The 22,031-nt window shown below is 38.8% G+C and overlaps 1 protein-coding gene across 2 annotated transcripts in view; it reads left to right on the forward strand.

Annotated features, from left to right (window-relative positions):
- Positions 1–22,031, forward strand: part of PRKG1 (protein kinase cGMP-dependent 1) — a 1,239,224-nt gene that overhangs the window by 1,003,470 nt on the left and 213,723 nt on the right. For both annotated transcript variants that reach the window (XM_061195641.1, XM_061195645.1), the window contains exon 6: positions 17,700–17,777. In XM_061195641.1, coding sequence (XP_061051624.1) covers positions 17,700–17,777 — 78 coding nt within the window. The remainder of the gene's footprint in view (positions 1–17,699; positions 17,778–22,031) is intronic.

Here is a 22,031-nt window from a genome sequence, read left to right on the forward strand (position 1 = left end):
CAAAAAGGTAAATGAAAATGGTTGCATTTTGTCAGACTGTAGGAATGGTGGGATGGAGGATTGAGGGAAGAAGACCAGAGAGCCAGATGAGAAAACGAAGGGGTAAACTGAGTTAGAGTACCATTTACTAAATATGGATTATACATCCTTTTAAAGAAGAGCCAGTACTTTCAATGTATACACACCTTTTCAAAAGTGAAATAATTCAAAAATGAAAAATTCCAATACTAGTGTTTTTATTAAGGATAATAAAATTCCTAAAGGTGAGTTCATATAGAAGTAAGGATACCTCCCTGTTCTGAAGATGTTATGACTTTTGTAAAGAAAGAAGAATACTTACTTTATCAAAGTAGTGTTTGTGTATTAAGGAATACACTTTACACTGGGGCCTCGTATGCACATAAACATTCACACACATACACATATAAAACTTGTAAATTACACTTATCCTTACTATGTGTGATGCATTTGATATTTTCTATTCTATTCCATTTTTTTAAAAACTGCTTATAATCCACTGAAGAGATTTCATGATATTTTTAATGGGTTGCATTGAGCAAGGGACACAGCAGATGGAATTATGCCTGTCCTTGGTCCCTTGGCCCCCTTGAGGATGCAAAGCTGCCAGTAATTCCTGTTTATCATGGTGACAATCCCATTAGTTCCTTTAAGCTACATCTAGGCTAATTGCAGGGAATGTTAATTCTGACTCTCATCCAGCCTATTGGCTTGATACATTCTGCTACAAGTCATAAATGAATTTTCTAAGATAAGCTTACACAGTCTCAGGACTTCTTGCCCTAGGGATTTTACACTGATCTTTCTTTCATCAATGTGGAAGCTAGTAAGAGTTAGCCCCAGTGCTTAGTTAAGGTAAGGCTGATTTGCAAGTAAGGGTGTCCTCGAGATCTGACAGTGCAGAGCTGGTCCCACAGTATCTATCCTATCCAGTGGCGTCAGGCTGACTTATAAAGCAATCCCTGGGTTTCAAGTACAAGTGGGTACCTCAGTAGAGACAGGGTCCTGATAGCACCATCAAGGACAGAGCTTAAGTGCCTAGTAGCTAGAAGGCATCATAGTACCCGAAAGGCAAAGTTGAAGTTGAAGGAGTTTAATAAACAGTGCAATAGGCAAGTGAGGAATGTTTCCTCGGGGCTGCTGTGACATCAAGGAAAGTGCCAAGGGACAGCTGCTGTGTAGACAGAGATCCTCAGCAGTGGAGGTGGCACAGACTTATACCTGAAGCTCCAACTATTTGTTTCTTAAATAGCTTTGGTGAGCTAGTCAGGTTTGGTGCCTTGAGGGCCAATGATAGGCAAGCTCTCTATCCAGAAGTCTTAGATCTGTGTTTGACGAAAAAACGAAAACATATTTTCTGTCTACATTTGGGTTTTACTAAGGTGTCTAGGTTCTCTGGGGGCTCTGCGAGTCTGGCATTCTCACCCTCAGTGGAATGATGGTCCTTGGGGTTGGGATGAGGACTCTGATTATGGTGATCTTGGCATCATCCTTCCTTCCCACAGGCTCCTGGCCGGACGGGCATGGTTGGTTGTCCTGGTGAAATGTCTAAGCAGGCAAAGTGTGCGCTTATGTTTGCTGAGCCTCTAATTTTGACTCTTCAGGATATATTTCTGTATTCCTTCTAGCCCACAGAGCTTTAATTAGGGATATCTCTGAATTAGAATTCAAAATCAAGTAGCGAATGAAGTTTACTGTTGTGATTTTTTTGTGTGATAGAAGACAGAATGATAAAGAACACATGAAACTTCAGGTTGTTCAGGGAGTTTGAAGGTCACTGGATTAATGTTATTAAAGTTGGAGAATGACCCAATAAAAATAAATGCACTTCAGCCCTGTGAGTTGTGAGGTTCAGCCACTCTGACCGTAGTTAGTTTGAGAAGTCTTGGAGCAAATTTGTTGTCCAGCCCAAGAAATGGGGAGAAGTTCTGGATGTAAATTAAGAAAGTATCTTGAATGGAAGGTGAGGTATGGCATTGAAATAGAAATATATATATATAGTAGAGAAATGTGTACCCCAGATGTCCAGTTGGTTGGGACAGGATGATGGTGGTATGTTCCATACTCTGATTTGTTCTTTTGGTGTTCTGGTTAATTTGTGAGTGGTGGTGTGGGGAAAAATTAATTTTCCTTTAGAGGATAAGAAGGAGGGTACATCAGAATTGTAGCCTTAATGGGGTTAGATATTATCTAAGAAAACACCTCAAAACAGAACAAGTCCCCTTGACAATTATTGTCCCATGAGAGGGAAATGGCCCATTTATGACAACGCACATGTACTAGAAATACTGTTGTCAGTTGTTAGTAGAGCACTAGTTCTGTGATGAAATCATTGGTGATCATGGATTGAGAAAAAGAAGGCAAAAAAATCTCTGCTTTACAGGTGTGATCACTGGCTCCACAATAGATTTTACCTAAGACCCCCAGATTTCCAAACCACCAGAATTCAAGAAAAACTGTGTGGAAAATGTTATGTGATAATGACTAGCTGTCATCTTTCTTGGCAGCCCTGCATAATCGAAGTCCAGACATAACTAATGGGCAGTTTTACTAAATAGAGTGGAGTCCTGGGCCAAGAAATACCTTTTTTGTTGGCTACCTAACCAGCATGGTTTTTGACTAATCAAGCTGTTTGGTGATCCTGTTCTCCATTAAGAGGTCTTATCTTTGTAATAAATCTGGGGTATTAGGGAGAGGTAAGAATTTCCTTTGAGAATGTTACTGATTTAGGCTCTGAATATTTTTCAGAACGTTATTCTTCTTGATATCATACTCTTCTTCTAAGATATAACTATCCTCTGAAAAACTGAGGCAGAAATCATGACCCAAGATCATATTCTTCTTAACTCACTAATCTTCCAATTGTTCCCTATTTCAAATATTTATTAGATACTCAGGCATACAAAGGTGATTCATACTTATTGCAGCTATTTTTATAACCAGTAGCAATTAACAGAGTGGTTTATATTATATATGCCTCAATCATTCGGACAGTGTCAGTTAATAGATACTTCATGCTGTAATAAAGACTTAAGAATAACTCCAACCTTAAACTTAATTAAGCTTAAGTATAAAGGGAAATAATGATATAATTTCTGACCGAAATAATTTAGGTGAGAATTTACTTCAGAATAATCCTACATTAGTTTATATCAACTGAGCTTCAATTACATATTATGTTAGAGTTGGGGGCTGAAAATAAAACACCAGTTAAAATACAGGTATGTTTGATATCCATAACTATGAGTCTGATCTGAAAAGTGAAAATGAATCATACATATTCACCAGGGAGCAGCTCCCAAGGCCTCAAAGTGCCATATCCAGTGTTGTACTAAGGCTTCTGCCAAGTGTCAGCAAGCGTATGCAGAATTTTAAAAAGTCTAAATGGACATTTACATATTAATGTTGAATTCTGAGAATCCAGAATACATATTAATAATAAAATCTATATCCATTTTTTTTTTCTAGTGGCAAAGAGAAGACTAGCTTTTCCTAACTCACAAGGTTTGGAAATATTATTCCAAGTTATTACCTTTGGGGAATACATTGCTTATATTTAGACATACTGTCAATTTTCCTTCTCTATCCATTCCTCTCATCTATGATTTATAACACAGCTTTCCCTTTAAAATGAAAGGATTTGGATCAAATCTATCCTTTATCTAGGTTATACATTGAATGCCTGTTCTGTGATAGGCATTGTTCTAAGTGAAAACAATGGATATAATGTAAAGTCTCCTAAATCCTCTGAGCAGCAGGTGACAGGGGCAGGGGTCACAGCAAACAAACAAGAAGGGATAGTTTCAGATCATTAAGGTTGTGATAGAAGGCTTTCTCACTAGAGGCTCCATTGTGCTGTGGTTTTTGCAGCTGTGTTTGTCATCAAGCAGTCACTGAAGTGCCCAGTGGCATTTTGGCAACAGCGAAGCACAATTACACAGCTTTAGAGAGCTTTCTAAAATAAAATATGTAAAACAAGGACATATATAGGATAGGAAGTGAATGAGGGTAGAGGGCACATTATAAGAGTGGCGAGGAAAGGCCTTGTTGAGGCCTAGCTGATGAGAAGATAATGACAAAGACCTTGAGGAGGAGGAGTGTTCTGGATGGAGGGTCTACTGCATGCAGAGTTCTGAGGATGGATCCAATCTGGAAGCACAAGGCACAGATAGAAAGCCAGTATTTCTGAAACAGAATGAATGAGGGTGAGTAGGAGATAAGGATAGAGAGGTAGAGGCCAGAATACAGAGAACTTTATAGACCACAGTTAAGTTGCTAATGATTTTAATTGCAGCAAGAGGCCATTGGAAGTTTTCAGCAGTAAAGTGATTTCAGTTGATTTGCTGTTTGAAAGGTCACTTTGCTTGTCAGGAGAAGAATAGATGGAATGGCGTGGAGTAGGATGGATGGGCAAGAGCCAAAGCAGGGAGGCCGGATTGGAGGACTTTACAAAATCCAAGATATGATTTTGGCTTGGACTGGGGAGTTAACAGTACAGACAGTGAAAGACAACTGGGCTTGGCCCAGGCATTGGAGGTGGAGACCTTTCTAATGGATTTGGCCATGGGCAGTGCTGGGAAGATGCAGATTAGGAGGACTGCTTCATTCATGCAATGAATATTTTTAAGTCCCTATTCTGTTCCAAGCTCTATGTTAGACTCTGAGGATATTATAATGAACAAAGCCAATCACAGTCCTTGCCTTCAATAAAACTTCAAATCTGGTGGAAAGCATCATTAAAATACCATACAAATAGATAAATAACTACAAGCTCAGAAAAGGGCAATGAAGGAGACCTAATTTAGCCTGTGTGTGTGTGAGTGTGTGTGTGTGTGTGTGTGTGTGTGTGTGTGTGTGTGTGTGTGGTGGAGGAGGGTATGCCAGGTGAGGGAAGGCTAAGATTTGAAAAAGAGGTAGGCTGTAACTAGGCGAGAAGCAGTGGCGGTGCAGCAACAATGGAGGGCTTAGTCCTGATGGTAGGAAGGGAGTGTGACACAGTTGAGAAATGGACCTACGAGGGCCAGCAGGGCTGGAGGACAAAGTGGGGGAGAGGGAGAAGAAGTTGAAAAGGGTGGCACTGAGCAGACTATAGATGGTCTTGCAGGCCATGTTAAGGAGTTTGGCTTTTATCCTAATAACTATGGAAACCCATTAAAACACCTGCCTAATTACTAAGATTTCTTCCCTTTCTAAATTCGGTGTTTTTCTATGCTATAATCTGAAATAAGAATATGGCAGAACTGCAAAGTGACCTTCAAACAACAGTGAAATTGCTGGCATTTGATTAACATAATTAGAGTGACTCTCGAAGAATCAGCATGCATGATTATCTTCCCCTCAGGTGCAACTGAACAATTCAGAATAGCACAGTCATTAGAGTCCTGGTATTATGACACCATTCATGTTATCTTTCCCAAACTTGGACTGCCTTTGGCCACTGTCCCATAGGCTCTTCTCTTGGACCCCTGAGTTTTATGAGCTTATGCAGCATGGAAATATGTACAGTGCATACCTGTGTAGATAAACTAAAATAATTGATATGGCAGTTGTGGTTGTGGAGTTACGAAACCATATCAGATGATATTAAGAAGGTGATTAGATAATTTCCAGGAATTAAATAAAAAGATTATGGATATTCCTGCCAAACTTTCTGCTCTCTGGGAGAAAGGTATTAGAATCATGAAAGAGCCATCTGGCTGGAACATGAGTCGAGCCCGCTGCCATCTTGGCATGCCCTGGACCCTCATGAGAAGCTAACACAGGGAAGACAGAGCTGTGAGGAGAGGAGGGAAACTATCCTCTGGTGCTTATGATTTAACCCCTGAAACCAGCCATTTCAGACACCACTAACTTTTTTTTTTTTTTTTAACATCTTTATTGGAGTATAATTGCTTTACAATGGTGTGTTAGTTTCTGCTGTATAACAAAGTGAATCAGCTATACGTATACATATATCCCCATATCCCCTCCCTCTTGTGCCTCCCTCCCACCCTCCCTATCCCACCCCTCTAGGTGATCACAAAGCAATGAGCTGATCTCCCTGTGCTATGCGGATGCTTCCCACTAGCTATCTATTTTACATTTGGTAGTGTATATATGTCCATGCCACTCTCTCACTTTGTCCCAGCTTACCCTTCCCTCTCCCCATATCCTCAAGTCCCTTCTCTAGTAGGTCTGCGTCTTTATTCCTGTCTTGCCCCTAGGTTCTTCATGACCATTTTCTTTTTCTGTTTTCTAGATTCCATATATATGTGTTAGCATATGGTATTTGTTTTTCTCTTTCTGACTTACTTCACTGTATGACAGACTCTAGGTCCATCCACCTCACTACAAATAACTCAATTTCATTTCTTTCTATGGTTGAGTAATATTACATTGTATATATATGCCACATCTTCTTTATCCATTCATCTGCTGATGGACACTTAGGTTGCTTCCATGTCCTGGCTATTGTAAATAGAGCTGCAATGAACATTGTGGTACATGACTCTTTTTGAATTATGGTTTTCTCAGGGTATATGACCAATAGTGGGATTGCTGGGTTGTACGGTAGTTCTGTTTTTAGTTTTTTTCAGGAACCTCCATACTGTTCTCCATAGTGGCTGTATCAATTTACATTCCCACCAACAGTGCAAGAGGGTTCCCTTTTCTCCACACCCTCTCCAGCATTTATTGTTTGTAGATTTTTTGATGATGGCCATTCTGACCGGTGTGAGATGATATCTCATTGTAGTTTTGATTTGCATTACTCTAATGATTAATGAGGTTGAGCATTCTTTCATGTGTTTGTTGGCAATCTGTATCTCTTCTTTGGAGAAATGTCTATTTAGGTCTTCTGCCCATTTTTGGATTGGGTTGTTTCTTTTTTTGATATTGAGCTGCATGAGCTGCTTGTAAATTTTGGAGATTAATCCTTTGTCAGTTGCTTCATTTGCAAATATTTTCTCCCATTCTGACGGTTGTCTTTTCATCTTGTTTATGGTTTCCTTTGCTGTGCAAAAGCTATGAAGTTTCATTAGGTCCCATTTGTTTATTTTTGTTTTTATTTCCCTTTCTCTAGGAGGTGGGTCAAAAAGGATCTTGCTGTGATTTATGTCATAGACTGTTCTGCCTATGTTTTCCTCTACGACTTTGATAGTGTCTGGCCTTACATTTAGGTCTTTAATCCATTTTGAGTTTATTTTTGTGTATGGTGTTAGGGAGTGTTCTAATTTCATTCTTTTACATGTAGCTGTCCAGTTTTCCCAGCACCACTTGTTGAAGAGGCTTTCTTTTTTCCACTGTATATTCTTGCCTCCTTTATCAAAGATAAGGTGACCATATGTGCGTGGGTTTATCTCTAGGCTTTCTATCCTGTTCCACTGATCTATATTTCTGTGTTTGTCCAAGTACCATGCTGTCTTGATTACTGTAGCTTTGTAGTATAGTCTGAAGTCAGGGAGCCTGATTCCTCCAGCTCCGTTTTTCTTTCTCAATATTGCTTTGGCTATTCAGGGTCTTTTGTGTTTCCATACAAGTTGTGAAATTTTTTGTTCTAGTTCTGTGAAAAATGCCAGTGGTAGTTTGTTAGGGATTGCATTGAATCTGTAGATTGCTTTGGGTAGTAGAGTCATTTTCACAATGTTGATTCTTCCAATCCAAGAACATGGTATACCTCTCCATCTATTTGTATCATCTTTAATTTCTTTCATCAGTGTCTTATAATTTTCTGCATACAGGTCTTTTGTCTCCTTAGGTAGGTTTATTCCTAGGTATTTTATTCTTTTTGTTGCAATGGTAAATGGGAGTGTTTCCTTAATTTCACTTTCAGATTTTTCATCATTAGTGTATAGGAATGCAAGAGATTTCTGTGCATTGATTTTGTATCCTGCTACTTTACCAGATTCATTGATTAGATATAGTAGTTTCCTGGTAACATCTTTAGGATTCTCTATGTATAGTATCATGTCACCTGCAAACAGTGACAGTTTTACTTCTTCCTTTCTGATTTGGATTCCTGTCATTTCTTTTTCTTCTCTGATTGCTGTGGTTAAAACTTCCAAAACTATGTTGAATAATAGTGGTGAGAGTGGGCAACCTTGTCTTGTTCCTGATCTTAGTGGAAATGGTTTCAGTTTTTCACCATTGAGAATGATGTTGGCTGTGGGTTTTTCATATATGGCCTTTGTTAGGTTGAGGTAAGTTCCCTCTATGCCTACTTTCTGGAGGGTTTTTATCATAAATGGATGTTGAATTTTGTTGAAAGCTTTTTATGCATCTATTGAAATGATCATATGGTTTTTATCCTTCAGTTTGTTAATATGGTGTATCACATTGATTGATTTGCGTATATTGAAGAATCCTTGCATTCCTGGGATAAACCCCACTTGATCATGGTGTATGACCCTTTTAATCTGCTGTTGGATTCGGTCTGCTAGTATTTTGTTGAGGGTTTTTGCATCTATGTTCATCAGTGATATTGGCCTGTAGTTTTCTTTCATTGTGACATCTTTGTCTGGTTTTGGTATCAGGGTGATGATGGCCTCGTAGAATGAGTTTGAGAGTGTTCCTCCCTCTGCTATATTTTGGAAGAGTTTGAGAAGTATAGGTGTTAGCTCTTCTCTAAATGTTTGATAGAATTCCCCTGTGAAGCCATCTGGTCCTGAGCTTTTGTTCTTTGGAAGATGTGTATTCTGTTGTTTTTGGGTGGAATGTCCTATAAATATCAATTAAATCTATCTTGTTTAATGTATCATTTAAAGCTTGTGTTTCCTTATTTATTTTCATTTTGGATGATATGTCCATTGGTGAAAGTGGGGTGTTAAAGTCCCCTACTATGATTGTGTTACTGTCGATTTCCCCTTTTATGGCTGTTAACATTTGCCTTATGTATTGAGGTGCTCCTATGTTGGGTGCATAAATATTTACAATTGTTGTATCTTCTTCTTGAATTGATCCTTTGATCATTATGTAGTGTCCTTCTTTGTCTCTTGTAGTAGTCTTTGTTTTAAAGTCTATTTTGTCTGATATGAGAATTGCTACTCCAGCTTTCTTTGATTTCCATTTGCATGGAATATCTTTTTCCATCCCCTCACTTTCAGCCTGTATGTGTCCCTAGGTCTGAAGTGGGTCTCTTGTAGACAGCATATATATGGGTCTTGTTTTTGTATCCATTCAGCCAGTCTGTGTCTTTTGGTGGGAGGAGCATTTAATCCATTTACATTTAAGGTAATTATCGATATGTATGTTCCTATTCCCATTTTCTTAAATGTTTTGGGTTTGTTATTGTAGGTGTTTTCCTTCTCTTGTGTTTCCTGCCTAGAGAAGTTCCTTTAGCATTTGTTGTAGAACTGGTTTGGTGGTGCTGAATTCTCTTAGCTTTTGCTTGTCTGTAAAGTTTTTAATTTCTCTGTAAAATCTGAATGAGATCCTTGCTGGGTAGAGTAATCTTGGTTGTCAGTTTTTCCCCTTCATCACTTTAAATATGTCCTGCCACTCCCTTCTGGCTTGCAGAGTTTCTGCTGAAAGATCAGCTGTTAACCTTATGGGGATTCCCTTGTATGTTATTTGTTGTTTTTCCCTTGCTGCTTTTAATATTTTTTCTTTGTATTTAATTTTTGATAGTTTGATTAATATGTGTCGTGGCATGTTTCTCCTTGGATTTATCCTGTATGGGACTCTCTGTGCTTCCTGGACTTGATTAACTATTTCCTTTCCCATATTAGGGAAGTTTTCAACTTTAATCTCTTCAAATAGTTTCTCAGTCCCTTTTTCTCTTCTTCATCTAGTACCCCTATAATTCGAATGTTGGTGTGTTTAATCTTGTCCCAGAGGTCTCTGAGACTGTCCTCAATTCTTTTCATTCTTTTTTCTTTATTCTGCTCTGCAGTAGTTATTTCCACTATTTTATCTTCCAGGTCACTTATCCCTTCTTCTGCCTCAGTTATTCTGCTATTGATCCCTTCTAGAGAATTTTTAATTTCATTTATTGTGTTGTTCATCACTGTTTGTTTGCTCTTTAGTTCTTCTAGGTCCTTTTTAAACGTTTCTTGTATTTTCTCCATTCTGTTTCCAAGATTTTGGATCATCTTTACTATCATTATTCTGAATTCTTTTTCAGGTAGACTGCCTATTTCCTCTTCATTTTTTAGGTCTGGTGGGTTTTTATCTTGCTCCTTCATCTGCTGTGTGTTTCTCTGTCTTCTCATTTTGCTTAACTTACTGTGTTTGCGTCTCCTTTTCGCAGGCTTCAGGTTCGTAGTTCCCATTGTTTTCGGTGTCTGCCCCCAGTGGCTAAGGTTGGTTCAGTGGGTTGTGTAGGCTTCCTGGTGGAGGGGACTAGTGCCTGTGTTCTGGTGGGTGAGGCTGGATGTTGTCTTTCTGGTGGGCAGGTCCACATCTGGTAGACACCACTAACTTTGGAGTATGCTGTTTTGTGACTTAGTACCTTCTCATTTACCAGTTGGGTTTGAATTTTCTGTCACTTACAATTAGGAAGTTGTGACTGATCTATTTGTGTATCACTGAAGGTGACATGATGCATTCTTCTTTGCAACATAATAGAGACTGGTTATTGGCCACACCAGACTGCCCAGCCACAGACAAGGAGATGGATGGGAGTGGGGCATGGCCTAGCCATTCCACCATCTCCACCACAGGTTGTCAGGGAATGTGAAAGGAGAAGTTCCCCATCTACCTCTTATTAGGGGTGTTACCTTGAGACAGTTAACTTAGGCTGTGTTCGCTTTAGCTTTGCTATGGGAACTCCTTCCATGGTTATTGTGAAGCTTCCATGAGATAAGGGCCATGAGTCCAAGGATGAAGAGGAAGCCATGTTTCTCCATAGCTGTTGGTAGGCTCTGAACTCCAGCACCAACCAGAGCCAGAGCTTCTGGGAGAAGGTGGGGACCAAGTACTGGGGCACATTCCCCAAGGAGTCTGTTGGGGTTATCTATTACTGCATTAAAAACCACCCCAAAACCTGGTGGCATAAAATAAGAACGATTTTATTATGTTCACAAATTCTATGGGTCAGAAAGTCAGACACAATAGGCATAGCTTGTTTCCCCTCCATGACATTGAGGACTTCAGATGGGGACACTCAGATGCTAAGGGTGGCCTCAGCTGGGAGTTTCTCCACTTGCATGTCTCTCTCCCAACTGCATTGACTAAGGTGACTCAGAGGCTAGGCTTGACTGCCACTGTCCATCAGATCATCTATTCATGGCCCCTCCATGTGGCCTGGGATTCTCACATAATGGTGCTGGGTTCTAGAGGGAGCCTCCTGAGAACTTGGTGGACACTGCATGGCCTTTTGTTATATAACTTTGGAGGTCATGCAGCATCATTTCCATGTAGGCTATTGTTACAAGGCCACTCTTGTAACCATACCATCACAAGGCCATTAAGGCTACCCCAGTTTCACGGGGAGGGCAGTTAGACTTCACTTTTTTTTTTTTTTAAGTTTTTTTATTCAAACAGAAAGTCACAAAAATTATAATCATCCTCATCAGTTCACTCAGTCCCATGTAATTTTTTTTTCATCTTGATCTTTTGTTAGCACTTTTATGAATTCATCAGTTTTCCATTAGAGTTCTGAAAATGCTTATTCATTCAGTTCAGCAGTATAGTCAGTTACCAGAAACCTGTACTTGTCAGAGTCTTTTCCATGAATTCCTTGAAGATGAAACCCTTTTATAAGAACATTTTTGCAAAAGCATCAGAGTACACCCAGAACTGTCTGTAAATGACAAAAGACTTAAAAATGACCACGGTTAAAGATTTGATGAAAGTTCATAATAATGCAATTGACAAGGAAATTTAGTTATTTCTGAGATATACATTTTAAAGTAATAACTAGAATTATGACTTATAGCATTATACCAGAACATATAAGATTTTTAGAAATTTCATGGAATTAGACTCCACTCTTAATGGGAGAATCACAAAGTCACCATGCAGGAGAGCTGGTGGAATGGAAGATATTTTGTGGCCATCTTTGGGAAATACAACCTGTCAGAGAATCACAGCATCTCAAGGCTGAAAGGGTGCCTAAAATTGGCCCTCAGGCATCCTTGGACAGTCACCTCAATCTCCTTTGCAATGTTCTGGCCCATGCTCACCTAGCCTCCATTGGTGTGTGCTTGGTATGTGGTGCCTCCTGCCCAGTGGGGCAGCCCCTTCCACTTTGGAGCTGCTTGGACCTGTACACATTTGCTTCTTTGGTTGAGGTGCCATCTGTAGTCCTTGGTTTTCTCCCCTAATTCTCATATACTCTCTGTACTGTCGCCAGGGGCAGGTGCCTCTCTGTCCTTAACCACAGCTCAGTGGAGACAGTTTCCATGGACTCTAAGTCCTCTCACAGCCTAGTATCCCAGCTTTACTAGCCCTTCCTCTGTATTCCACCCCCATCTCAGCCCTGATCCTTCAGAGACTGTTCAGGTTTGTCCATGAAGTAAATACCCTCTTGGGTGCCTCCCCAGTCCCTCCTTTCCATTTTCCCACTGCCAGAGCTTTGATTTCATTTAAATGGTTTCTTTTCAGCCCTAGTGGGTGACCTTGATTAATGAGAACCATTTGGAATAATTCTGTTCATCGTGCCAGACATTCATTTAAGAACAGGCATGCAACTCAAAGGAGACATAAAAGGATGATTGCTAGGGATTTCTGGGATTTTTTTCCCTAGAAGGAATGGTAAGATGAGAAATTTGCCTTTTTTGCTTCTGACCCAGCTGTGATGACTGGAGCAGTGGCAGTCATCTTGGGGACCATAAGGACCCATCCAGTGAGGATAACTGAAAGAGAGAAAGAAGTTGAGTGTTTGGAGGATTTGTTGTACCAACAAATTGACCAGGCCTGAAATTGCTTGATTTCCAGACTTTTTTTTTTTTTTTTACATGAGAGACTAAATATCCTTATAATTTAAACCATTTTTTCAATAAATATTGAGTTCACACCTAGGCATTCTTATAGCTGCAAGGGGCACAGCAGGGAACAACATAAAAATCCCCCATAGGGCTGACATTAGTGGAGGAGACAGCTGACAAATGATTAAATGAATGATATGTTAAACATGGGGCTGAAACATTTCACTCTTCCTGGCACTTCTCTCTGCCCAGAAGCTGACCTGAATGGGAAGGCTCCCTTGTCTCATGACTTCCAGCTGAGTTCAGCCAAGGGGTGCCCCAGCAGGAGACCAGAGGGTGGAGAAGAGAGAAGTCAGAGTATTTCTCCCTCTGCTCCCTCCAAACCAGGCAAGGGTTTGGCAGTGGATGTTCCTTATCAAAAGCCACAGTTCCAGCTCCTGTTGAGCTTATATGTCACATGGCTCCACCTCTCAGCAGGGTCCAGTAATCCTGCTCCCTGACCTGCTACCTTCAACACTCCTTGATCCCCTAATCCTGCCCACACTCCCATCATTCATCCTTCTTTGATCTCCTCCTTCTCCCAAGGGTGCAGTCCCTTCTACCCGAACCCTGACAGATGTTGATGGTAAGTGCTACATAGAAAATTGATTCAAGGAGGGTCACAAGTACAGAGGAGAGGAACAGATTTAAAAGGCAGGCTGGGATAGGTCTCAGTGAGAAAGTGACATTTGAGTAAAGATAGGAAGGAGTCATAGATATCTGGTGTGTAGGCACATTGCAGGCAGAGGGAGGAGCCTGTGCAAAGACCCTGAGGTGGGCCTGGGCCTGGATGTTCAAGGAATATCAAGGGAAGTGGTGTGAACAGAACAGACATAATGAGAGGAAGAGGGGTGGAAAGTGAGGTCAGTGAAACAAAAGGACAGAAGCTGTTAGTGCGTTGAAGTCACTATAGTACACACTGTACTTGTGTATAGGGGCCCCTGCAGGGGTGTGAGCAGAGAAGGGACAGGCACTGATTGTGTGTTAACAGAATCGCCTGGCTGCTATGTGGGGAAAGCACTGAAGGGCCAGGCAGGAGCAGAGATTCCAGCTAGAAGGTGACTGCATAGACTGAGCAAGGAAAGATGGTGGCCATAGCAGCAGACGTGAGGTGTGGTTGAGTTCTGGGCATTTTCTGAAAGTGGAGCAGCCAGATTGGCAACAGAGCAGTTGTGGGCCTGTGAGATAGAAGAGTTAAAGTTGACTCCAAGGTGTTTGGCCCAAGCACCTGGAAAGCTGGAGTTGGTGTTGCTGATCCTGGGAAGGCATGGGAGAAACAGGACTAGAAAAAGGATGCCAGGAGCTCCGTTCTATACACTTGAAGTTTGAGGTGTGTGCCAGACTGTTTTGGCAGCCCTCGGTGCACCACATCTCCTGGGGTTCACATGTTTGTGCAGTCCCTTCCCCTTGTGCCTGGATTGGCCCAGGGACCTGCTTGAACCCACTGAATGCAGCACAGGTGATAGGGGGCCTGTTCCTGGCTTGGGTCTTGGGAAGGCCTGACATCTTCTGCTTTTGCACCCTTGGAAGCCAGCTGCCAAGTAAGAAGTTGGCCCACTTCCAGACCACCATGATATGGAGAAGACTGGGCAGCCACATAAAGAGGCTCCCGTGGGGGAAAAGCAGACATTGACAGTCCCAGCTGTGCCCCCAGCCAGCACCGGCACCAAATGCTCACAAGCGTGAGGCATTACACCTTGCAGTTACCCCAGCCGACACCATGGGAAGCCAAAGAATCATCTAGTTAACATACAGTACCAAGAGAAATAATAAATTGCTCTTTCAGGTCTAAAAAAAAAAAAAGAAAGAAAGAAGAAAGATTTGGTGCATTCATTCTCACCTGGAGGCAAATAAATGGGACTAAAATATTACTATTATCACTAATAAACTCTAGGCTAGAGGATGTAGTTTAGGAGTGAGAGACAAACAGCCTTCCAAACTGGATGCTGTTTGGGCTGACTTACTTGTCCTGTCACAGACGCCCAGACAGGGGCAGGCTTCACTACGCTAGGGAGAAGATTCTTCCCCTAGACAAGCAGCAGAGAATGCCAGCTCTCTGTGGGGAGCTACCTCCCATCAGGAAGTGATGAGAGTCTGAGATGAGCATATAAATTACTTCCAAATTTATCAGTCAGATAAATTACACTGTCTCCTCTGGTGCATAGTGAGGAAAAGGGCAGAAAAAGGTCCTGAGTTTTACTAATTGAGCTCCATTCACAAAGTAAAAAACATCACGAGTGGGAAAGACACTCCACCCTTCCCCCTCCCCTACTGCTATAGATTGCAGCTCTTCCCTTGTCAGTTTTATCTACTACCTGTGCTATCCAATACAATAGCTACTAGCCATGTGTATTAAAATTTAAATTAATTTAAATTAAATACATTTAAAAATTCAGTTTCTCAGTCACGCTGGCCACATTTCAACTGCTCTGTAGCCACATGTGGCTAGTGGCTCCTATATCGGACAGTGCAGCTTTACAACATTAACACTATCAAAGGAGGCTCTACGGGACAGTGCTAACATGAGATTTTTATCTTTTTCATCTTTGTATCATCAGTGCCTGTAACCAGGCCTGACTCAGAGGCACTCAGAAATGTTTCTTGAATGAATATATGAAAATAGACTATTGTGATTTTGTTTTTCACACCTGCTTCCCACTGTTGCTTTCTAAGCAACAAGATATGAAAATGGAACACAGATATTTTGTTAAATAAGTCAGTTGAAGAATATGCATCATTTGATCTTATTTTTATTTAGAAATAATTGTTTGTATGTACAGAGATATATATGTTTAAAAGCACAGGAAAAAGTCTTGAAAGATACACACCAGACTGCATTTACCATCTAATGGTTGAGATTGGGGAAGGGAAATGAGGAACTTTTTTACTTAAAAAATTTGTTATTAAGAAAATACATTACTTTAGAGTAAAAAAAAAAAAAGTAACATTAAATAGTATGTTAATTTTCTTGGTATATTAAGAAAATCATGGCTATTTTTTTTTAACATCTTTATTGGAGTATAATTGCTTTACAATGTTGTGTTAGTTTCTGCTGTATAACAAAGTGAATCAGCTATATGTATACATATATCCCCATATCCCCTCCCTCTTGTGCCTCCCTCCCACCCTCCCTATCCCATCCCTCTAGGTGGTCACAAAGCACCGAGCTGACCTCCCTGTGCTATGCAGCTGCTTCCCACTAGCTATCTATTTTACATTTGGTAGTGTATATATGTCCAAGCCACTGTCTCACTTCATCCCAGTTTACCCTTCCCCCTCCCCGTGTCCTTAAGTCTATTCTCTATGTCTGTATCTTTATTCCTGTCCTGCCCCTAGATTCATCAGAACCATTTATTTTTTAGATTCCATATATGTGTGTTAGCATATGGTATTTTTCTTTTTCTGACTTACTTCACTCTGTATGACAGACTCTAGGTCCATCCACCTCACTAAACATAACTCAATTTCATTTCTCTTTATGGCTGAGTAATATTCCATTGTATATATGTGCCACATCTTCTTTATCCATTCATCTGTCGATGGACACTTAGGTTGCTTCCATGTCCTGGCTATTGTAAATAGAGCTGCAATGAACATTGTGGTACATGACTCTTTTTGAATTATGGTTTTCTCAGGGTATATGCCCAGTAGTGGGATTGCTGGGTCATATGGTAGTTCTATTTTTAGTTTTTTAAGGAACCTCCATACTGTTCTCCATAGTGGCTGTATCAATTTACATTCCCAGCAAATCATGGCTATTCTTAATATGAAATATTAATGAAAGGTAATTTTAAGAGTGAATAAAGTATTAAGAGTGTTGAGGTATAATGCCAAATCACAGCCATTGGCCTGGTGAGTATTGTTTGCACACCATGAAATCTGTTTCCTAAGGAGTGTACAGAGTAATGTTTTCTTTCCCAAAACATGGCTCCCTTGCTAAACTGCAGAGAAAGATAGGGCCAGATGGCACAGTTCTCATTTTTCTGTTATACCTCCTGACCCAGCAATATACGTTCTCCCACCTCTCCTTATAGAAATTACTTTTGTTCATTGCAGGAGCAGTCTTCACCCTGGGAATGTACCTAGTCACTGTGCCCGAATCAGAACACTGACACACTGACTGTGATAATCTTCTTGCTTTACTTTGCCTTACTTTGCCCCTTGTTTGGTGGTTTATGAGCTCACAGATGCTGGACCAGAATTCAGTACATAAAATAAAGACATTCTCTTTAACAAGGCCAAACCTAAATTGCTGAAGCAGGACATTAAAGCCTGAAGCAGTGCCTTAAAAAGGAACTAGTGCCATCTAACCCACACCAAAAGTCAACCTGGTTTCAAAATGAAGATCTGTAAAAATGCTACATGCCATAGTACTTCCTCAGCCTTTTTTTTTTTTTTTTTCTATCACTACAGGAATACTAAAACCAAATGAGAATGACAAATAATACAGAAAGACACGTTTAATGATCAGTTCTGCTGTTTTATTTCATGCTCAGTTGATGGGAGAAAAGAATATTTTCATCCAACTATTAAAATGAATGAATTTAAAGATATGAATATAATCACCCAGAAAAATGGCACTAACAAAATTGTTTTTAAAGTGAGGAGGATAGATTTCTTTGTAATTATTGTGTTCGCTGACTGTTATTCATTTTTAAATAATGATGGATTCTAAGCTCGGGTAAAACACCATGAGGGTGATTCCATCCCTTAGGAGCTAATATTTGAAGAGGTTGAGCTGTTTAGTAAATTACTTCCTTCTTAATGTTTTTTTCTGTTCCTGTTTCTGTTTTTTAGACCCACTATGAAAATGGGGAATATATCATCAGGCAAGGTGCAAGAGGGGACACCTTCTTTATCATCAGCAAAGGAAAGGTAAGCCCTGGTAGCATGAGAGAGAGATGCACAAGGGGGGCCTGGGGTTCATCAGCAACCCGTGGAGGAGCACATGTGCAGGGTGTTGAGCTGTTTGAGGTTTTTTCTTTTCTGAAACTGATAAAGAAATCTTTGAGAATGTATCTCCTGAAAATGCGGAAGAAGAAAGAAAAAGTATAACTTTGAAGACCAGCGAACAGCCTGTGTTCTATAATATAATAATCATGATGCTAGATGCCACTGATATGTCTGCATAAATGGAAAATTTTCCATAATAGTTAAAAAAGAAAAGACTAAGATTGCTTAAAAAAATCTTTAACAGGAAAAAAAAATCCATCCAGTCATTAGGAGCAGTAATATTGTAATAATTAAATATCTGGACTTTCAAATCAGATGGCCCAAGTTTGAATCCAGCTATGAAACTTACTAGTTTTAGTACTCCCTAGGCAAGTCATTTAACACTCTGAGGCCAATCAGGAAGTAAATATATTCATGTTTCATTGTATCTTCATAAAGAAATCTTTAATGGATACTAAGAAATTATTAGAAGTGGTTAAGTATAGGGGAAGGGGTAAATATAGGGTAGACAGGGACATAAATAAAAAATCATAGTTTATTCCTTACATATTTTTAAAAAGTTTAATATTATAAATAATAATTTTTTAAAAACCCAAATATGAAATTGAGAGAATTGGAAAATGAAGACACGTAGATTAATACTTTAATATTATATTGCTAAAAATACCTTAAATTCCTTTCAACGGTAAAGTCCTAATCATTTTTGCATTTAAGTGTCATTTCACTGTGTGCAATGTGATTTGAACTTATTTTGCTTTACAGTAAGTGATCCTTAAAAAGAAGTTACAAGTACTAAGTAAAGTAAAACACTAGGAAGGAAATGCAGGTACAAGGGGATTTATTTGGCAGTTTTCACTTTTATAATTATCACTTTAAAAAAATAAGTAAATTTATTTCTTCTAATTTAACAAATATGACTGACCTTATGGCTCATGTAAAATAGGCAAGAGAGATTAACAGAGCCACAGTGAACAGGATATGTTGAAAGATTATAGATTTTGTTGGATCACATTTTAGAGAATTCTCTTGGACTAATTGTGAATTTTAAATGTGCATATGTCAATGTTTACACCGGTGGCATATCCCACTAAAGGGAAGAAAACAATATTTATACTTTTTCATACCTGTTCTTTTGACTGATATCAGAAAGCCTGGGATAGAAATAGAAGTCAGGGACTGGCTTCCTAAAAAGCAACATGAAATGACATCTGACCACAGTTATGGGTAAAATTATATCTTGTATCTTCCAATGTTAGAGGATAAGAAATGTTAAGATTTTGAGGTTTATATATAAATTGTTAGAGCTTACAATTTATTGCTTTGTTCTTGATATCGACGGAAGAATCAGGAAAAACTGAAAATCCTCATGGATGTAAATTATTTGATTGGTCACAGGGGGACTTTTTGCCCTGGCAATCCTAGATTTATTTTTTTATATTATATTGCTAATTCTTTGCTCTCATGGAATGATATGTTTATCCATTAAGATGAATTTCTGACAGGCTTTTGTGACTACCAAACTACTGCAAATTCCAGCACTGCCTAAAAGAAGTTGTGGTTTGTAACTAGTTTCAGCTGAAGACAGATGCATTAGTGGTGCTATTTTATGAGTTTTGTAATATGTATACATAGTAATAGCATGGATATTACACCAGAGGAACTGATTCCCTTGGCAGTATTTCAGACCACTGTAGGGATTCTGGGAGAGAAGTAGTAAGAATATATTGGAATTTTTTGACACATCCGAGATTTTTGTTTTTAAACCAGGCATAGATTTTTCCTAACCTTCTTTTTCAGGTCATACAACTTAGCTGCCATGATTCTTAATTATACTAATTATATAATAATATATGATTGATTTAGTATGTTAATTATATGAATTCTAACATTAATGTATTGGAGTTACTACATTAAGTTTTAAGAAGCAGAAGGTGAACACACTTCAGTCCCAATGGGAAGCAATAGAAAATGATAAGAGAATGAGAGTAGGTTCAGGTGAGCAGGCAAATAAGTTGTAGAATTGAAATTTTCTAAAATTATGTGTGTTGTTCTAGGTGTACAATGTCACCTTGTTTTCATGTACATTTAAGAATTTATAAAGGATAACTCTGACAAAGATATTTTCTTTTTTACCACCAACCTGGCTTTTCCTTAGAAAATGTGAGACAGAGACACACAACACGGGCTGTACAACTACAAATGGATTTCCCCTTGTTCAAGTTCATTTATTTGAGAGTAAAACAGTTTTTATTTTTCTATAAAGCACATTCACACAAAGAGAAAAGCATTATAAAATAAACTTGGAAATATTTGTTTTTTCCCCATTAAACCTATACAAACTGATTTTTCTAAAGCTTGGGCAGAATGCTTCAATGATGTCTAGAGTACCTAGTTCTGCCTCAGGTAGAAGCTGAGTTAGTTCTTTATACTTTAATCAGTCCATTCCAATTGCCTGGAAACCTGACTTGTTCCCTCCAACAGTGAACCATAAAGCACTCAAGGATTCATAATTGAACATGAAAAATATCTCTGATAAAACTTTATGCCTATGTCCCTCTAGTTGTGTTGCATCAAAAAAAAAAAAAACTCTCCATAAATAAGTGGAACCAAAATTGAACAGGATTGGTCAACACAATTTCAGAGTTTCAATAATAATTCAAAAGCGTTTTGATTTTCTGATTCTATTTAACTTACCTTGTATGCTACCATTAGAAAAAAGTATTTCAAAAATTCTTGTTCATTAAATGCCACTTAAAACCACATGGCTTTGCTTAGAATTAACAAGGGCTTAAGCATGTTGGTTAAACAAATGGGCTTAACACAACATTCAGTGTTGCTGAATATGGGAAGTATGCTCTTATGGAAATTTTGTTTGTGTGTGACATTATATATATATATATAATATATATAATATCAGAGTGAAACATGAATCCTTTCATTTCAAGAACAAACATGCACATTATCCCCACTTCTGTTCACTGTGTAACTAAACACCCCAACCATTGCAGTAAGTCAAGAAAAAGATATAATGTTTGGAAATGAAGAAGTAAACAGTAATTATTTACAGGTGGTATGATTTTAGTTTGAGTTTTTTATGTAGACAGATAAATTATTAAAATTAATATAAGCTTAGCTGGATCAGCATTGTTCAGTACTTTTTCCTCTGTTGATGGAACTATTCTATATCTTCACACCCTAACATGGTAGCCATTAGTCTCAAGTCACTAAATTAAAATTAACTAAATTAAATTAAACAAAATATTCAGCTTCTTAGTAGCCACATCCTGTCAGAATGGCTATTATCAAAACGTCTACAAATAACAAATGCTCGCAAGGAGAAAAGGGAACCCTTGTACACTGTTGGTTGGAGTGTAAATTGGTGCAACCACTGTGGAAAACAGTATGGAGGTTCAAAAAACTAAAAATAGAACTACCATATGACAGCAATTCTACTCCTGGGTATATATCCGGAAAAAAACAAAAACACTAATTCAAAAAGATACATGCACCCCAATGTTCATAGCAGAATTACTTATAATTGCTAAGACATGTAAACAACCTAAGTGTTCATCAACAGATGAATGGATAAAGAAGATGTATTGTGTGTGTATATATATATTTATGTATACACACACACGCACACACACACACAATGGAATACTACTCAGCCATAAAAAAGAACGAAATTTTGCCATAAGTCAGACAGAGAAAGATAAATACTGTATGATATCATATGTGGAATCTAAAAAATACAATAAGCCAGTGAATATAACAAAAAAGAAGCAGACTCACAGATATAGAGAACAAACTAGTAGTTACAAGTGGGGGGTGGGCAATGTAGGGGAGGGGGAGTGGGAGGTACAAACCATTGGGTGTAAGATAGGCTGAAGGATGTATTGTACAACACAGGGAATATAGCCAGTATTTTGTAATAACTGTAAATGGAAAGTAACCTTTAAAAATTGTATAAGAATAAGAAATTTTTAAATGATAAAGAAAAAAGGACACTAGAATGAAGAGCAAAAGACAAAAATGGCTAAAACGTTTGAAAGGAAAAAGAATATATTGGGGAGAATTACTTCAGTAGATATAAAGACTTACTATAAGGTAAAGAAGAAAATGTCTTAATTCTACTAAGAACCAGATAAATATATCAGAATAAGAGAATAGTGAGCT

The sequence above is a fragment of the Eubalaena glacialis genome, chromosome 1, assembly GCF_028564815.1.
Source record: "Eubalaena glacialis isolate mEubGla1 chromosome 1, mEubGla1.1.hap2.+ XY, whole genome shotgun sequence".
Taxonomy (NCBI): domain Eukaryota; kingdom Metazoa; phylum Chordata; class Mammalia; order Artiodactyla; family Balaenidae; genus Eubalaena; species Eubalaena glacialis.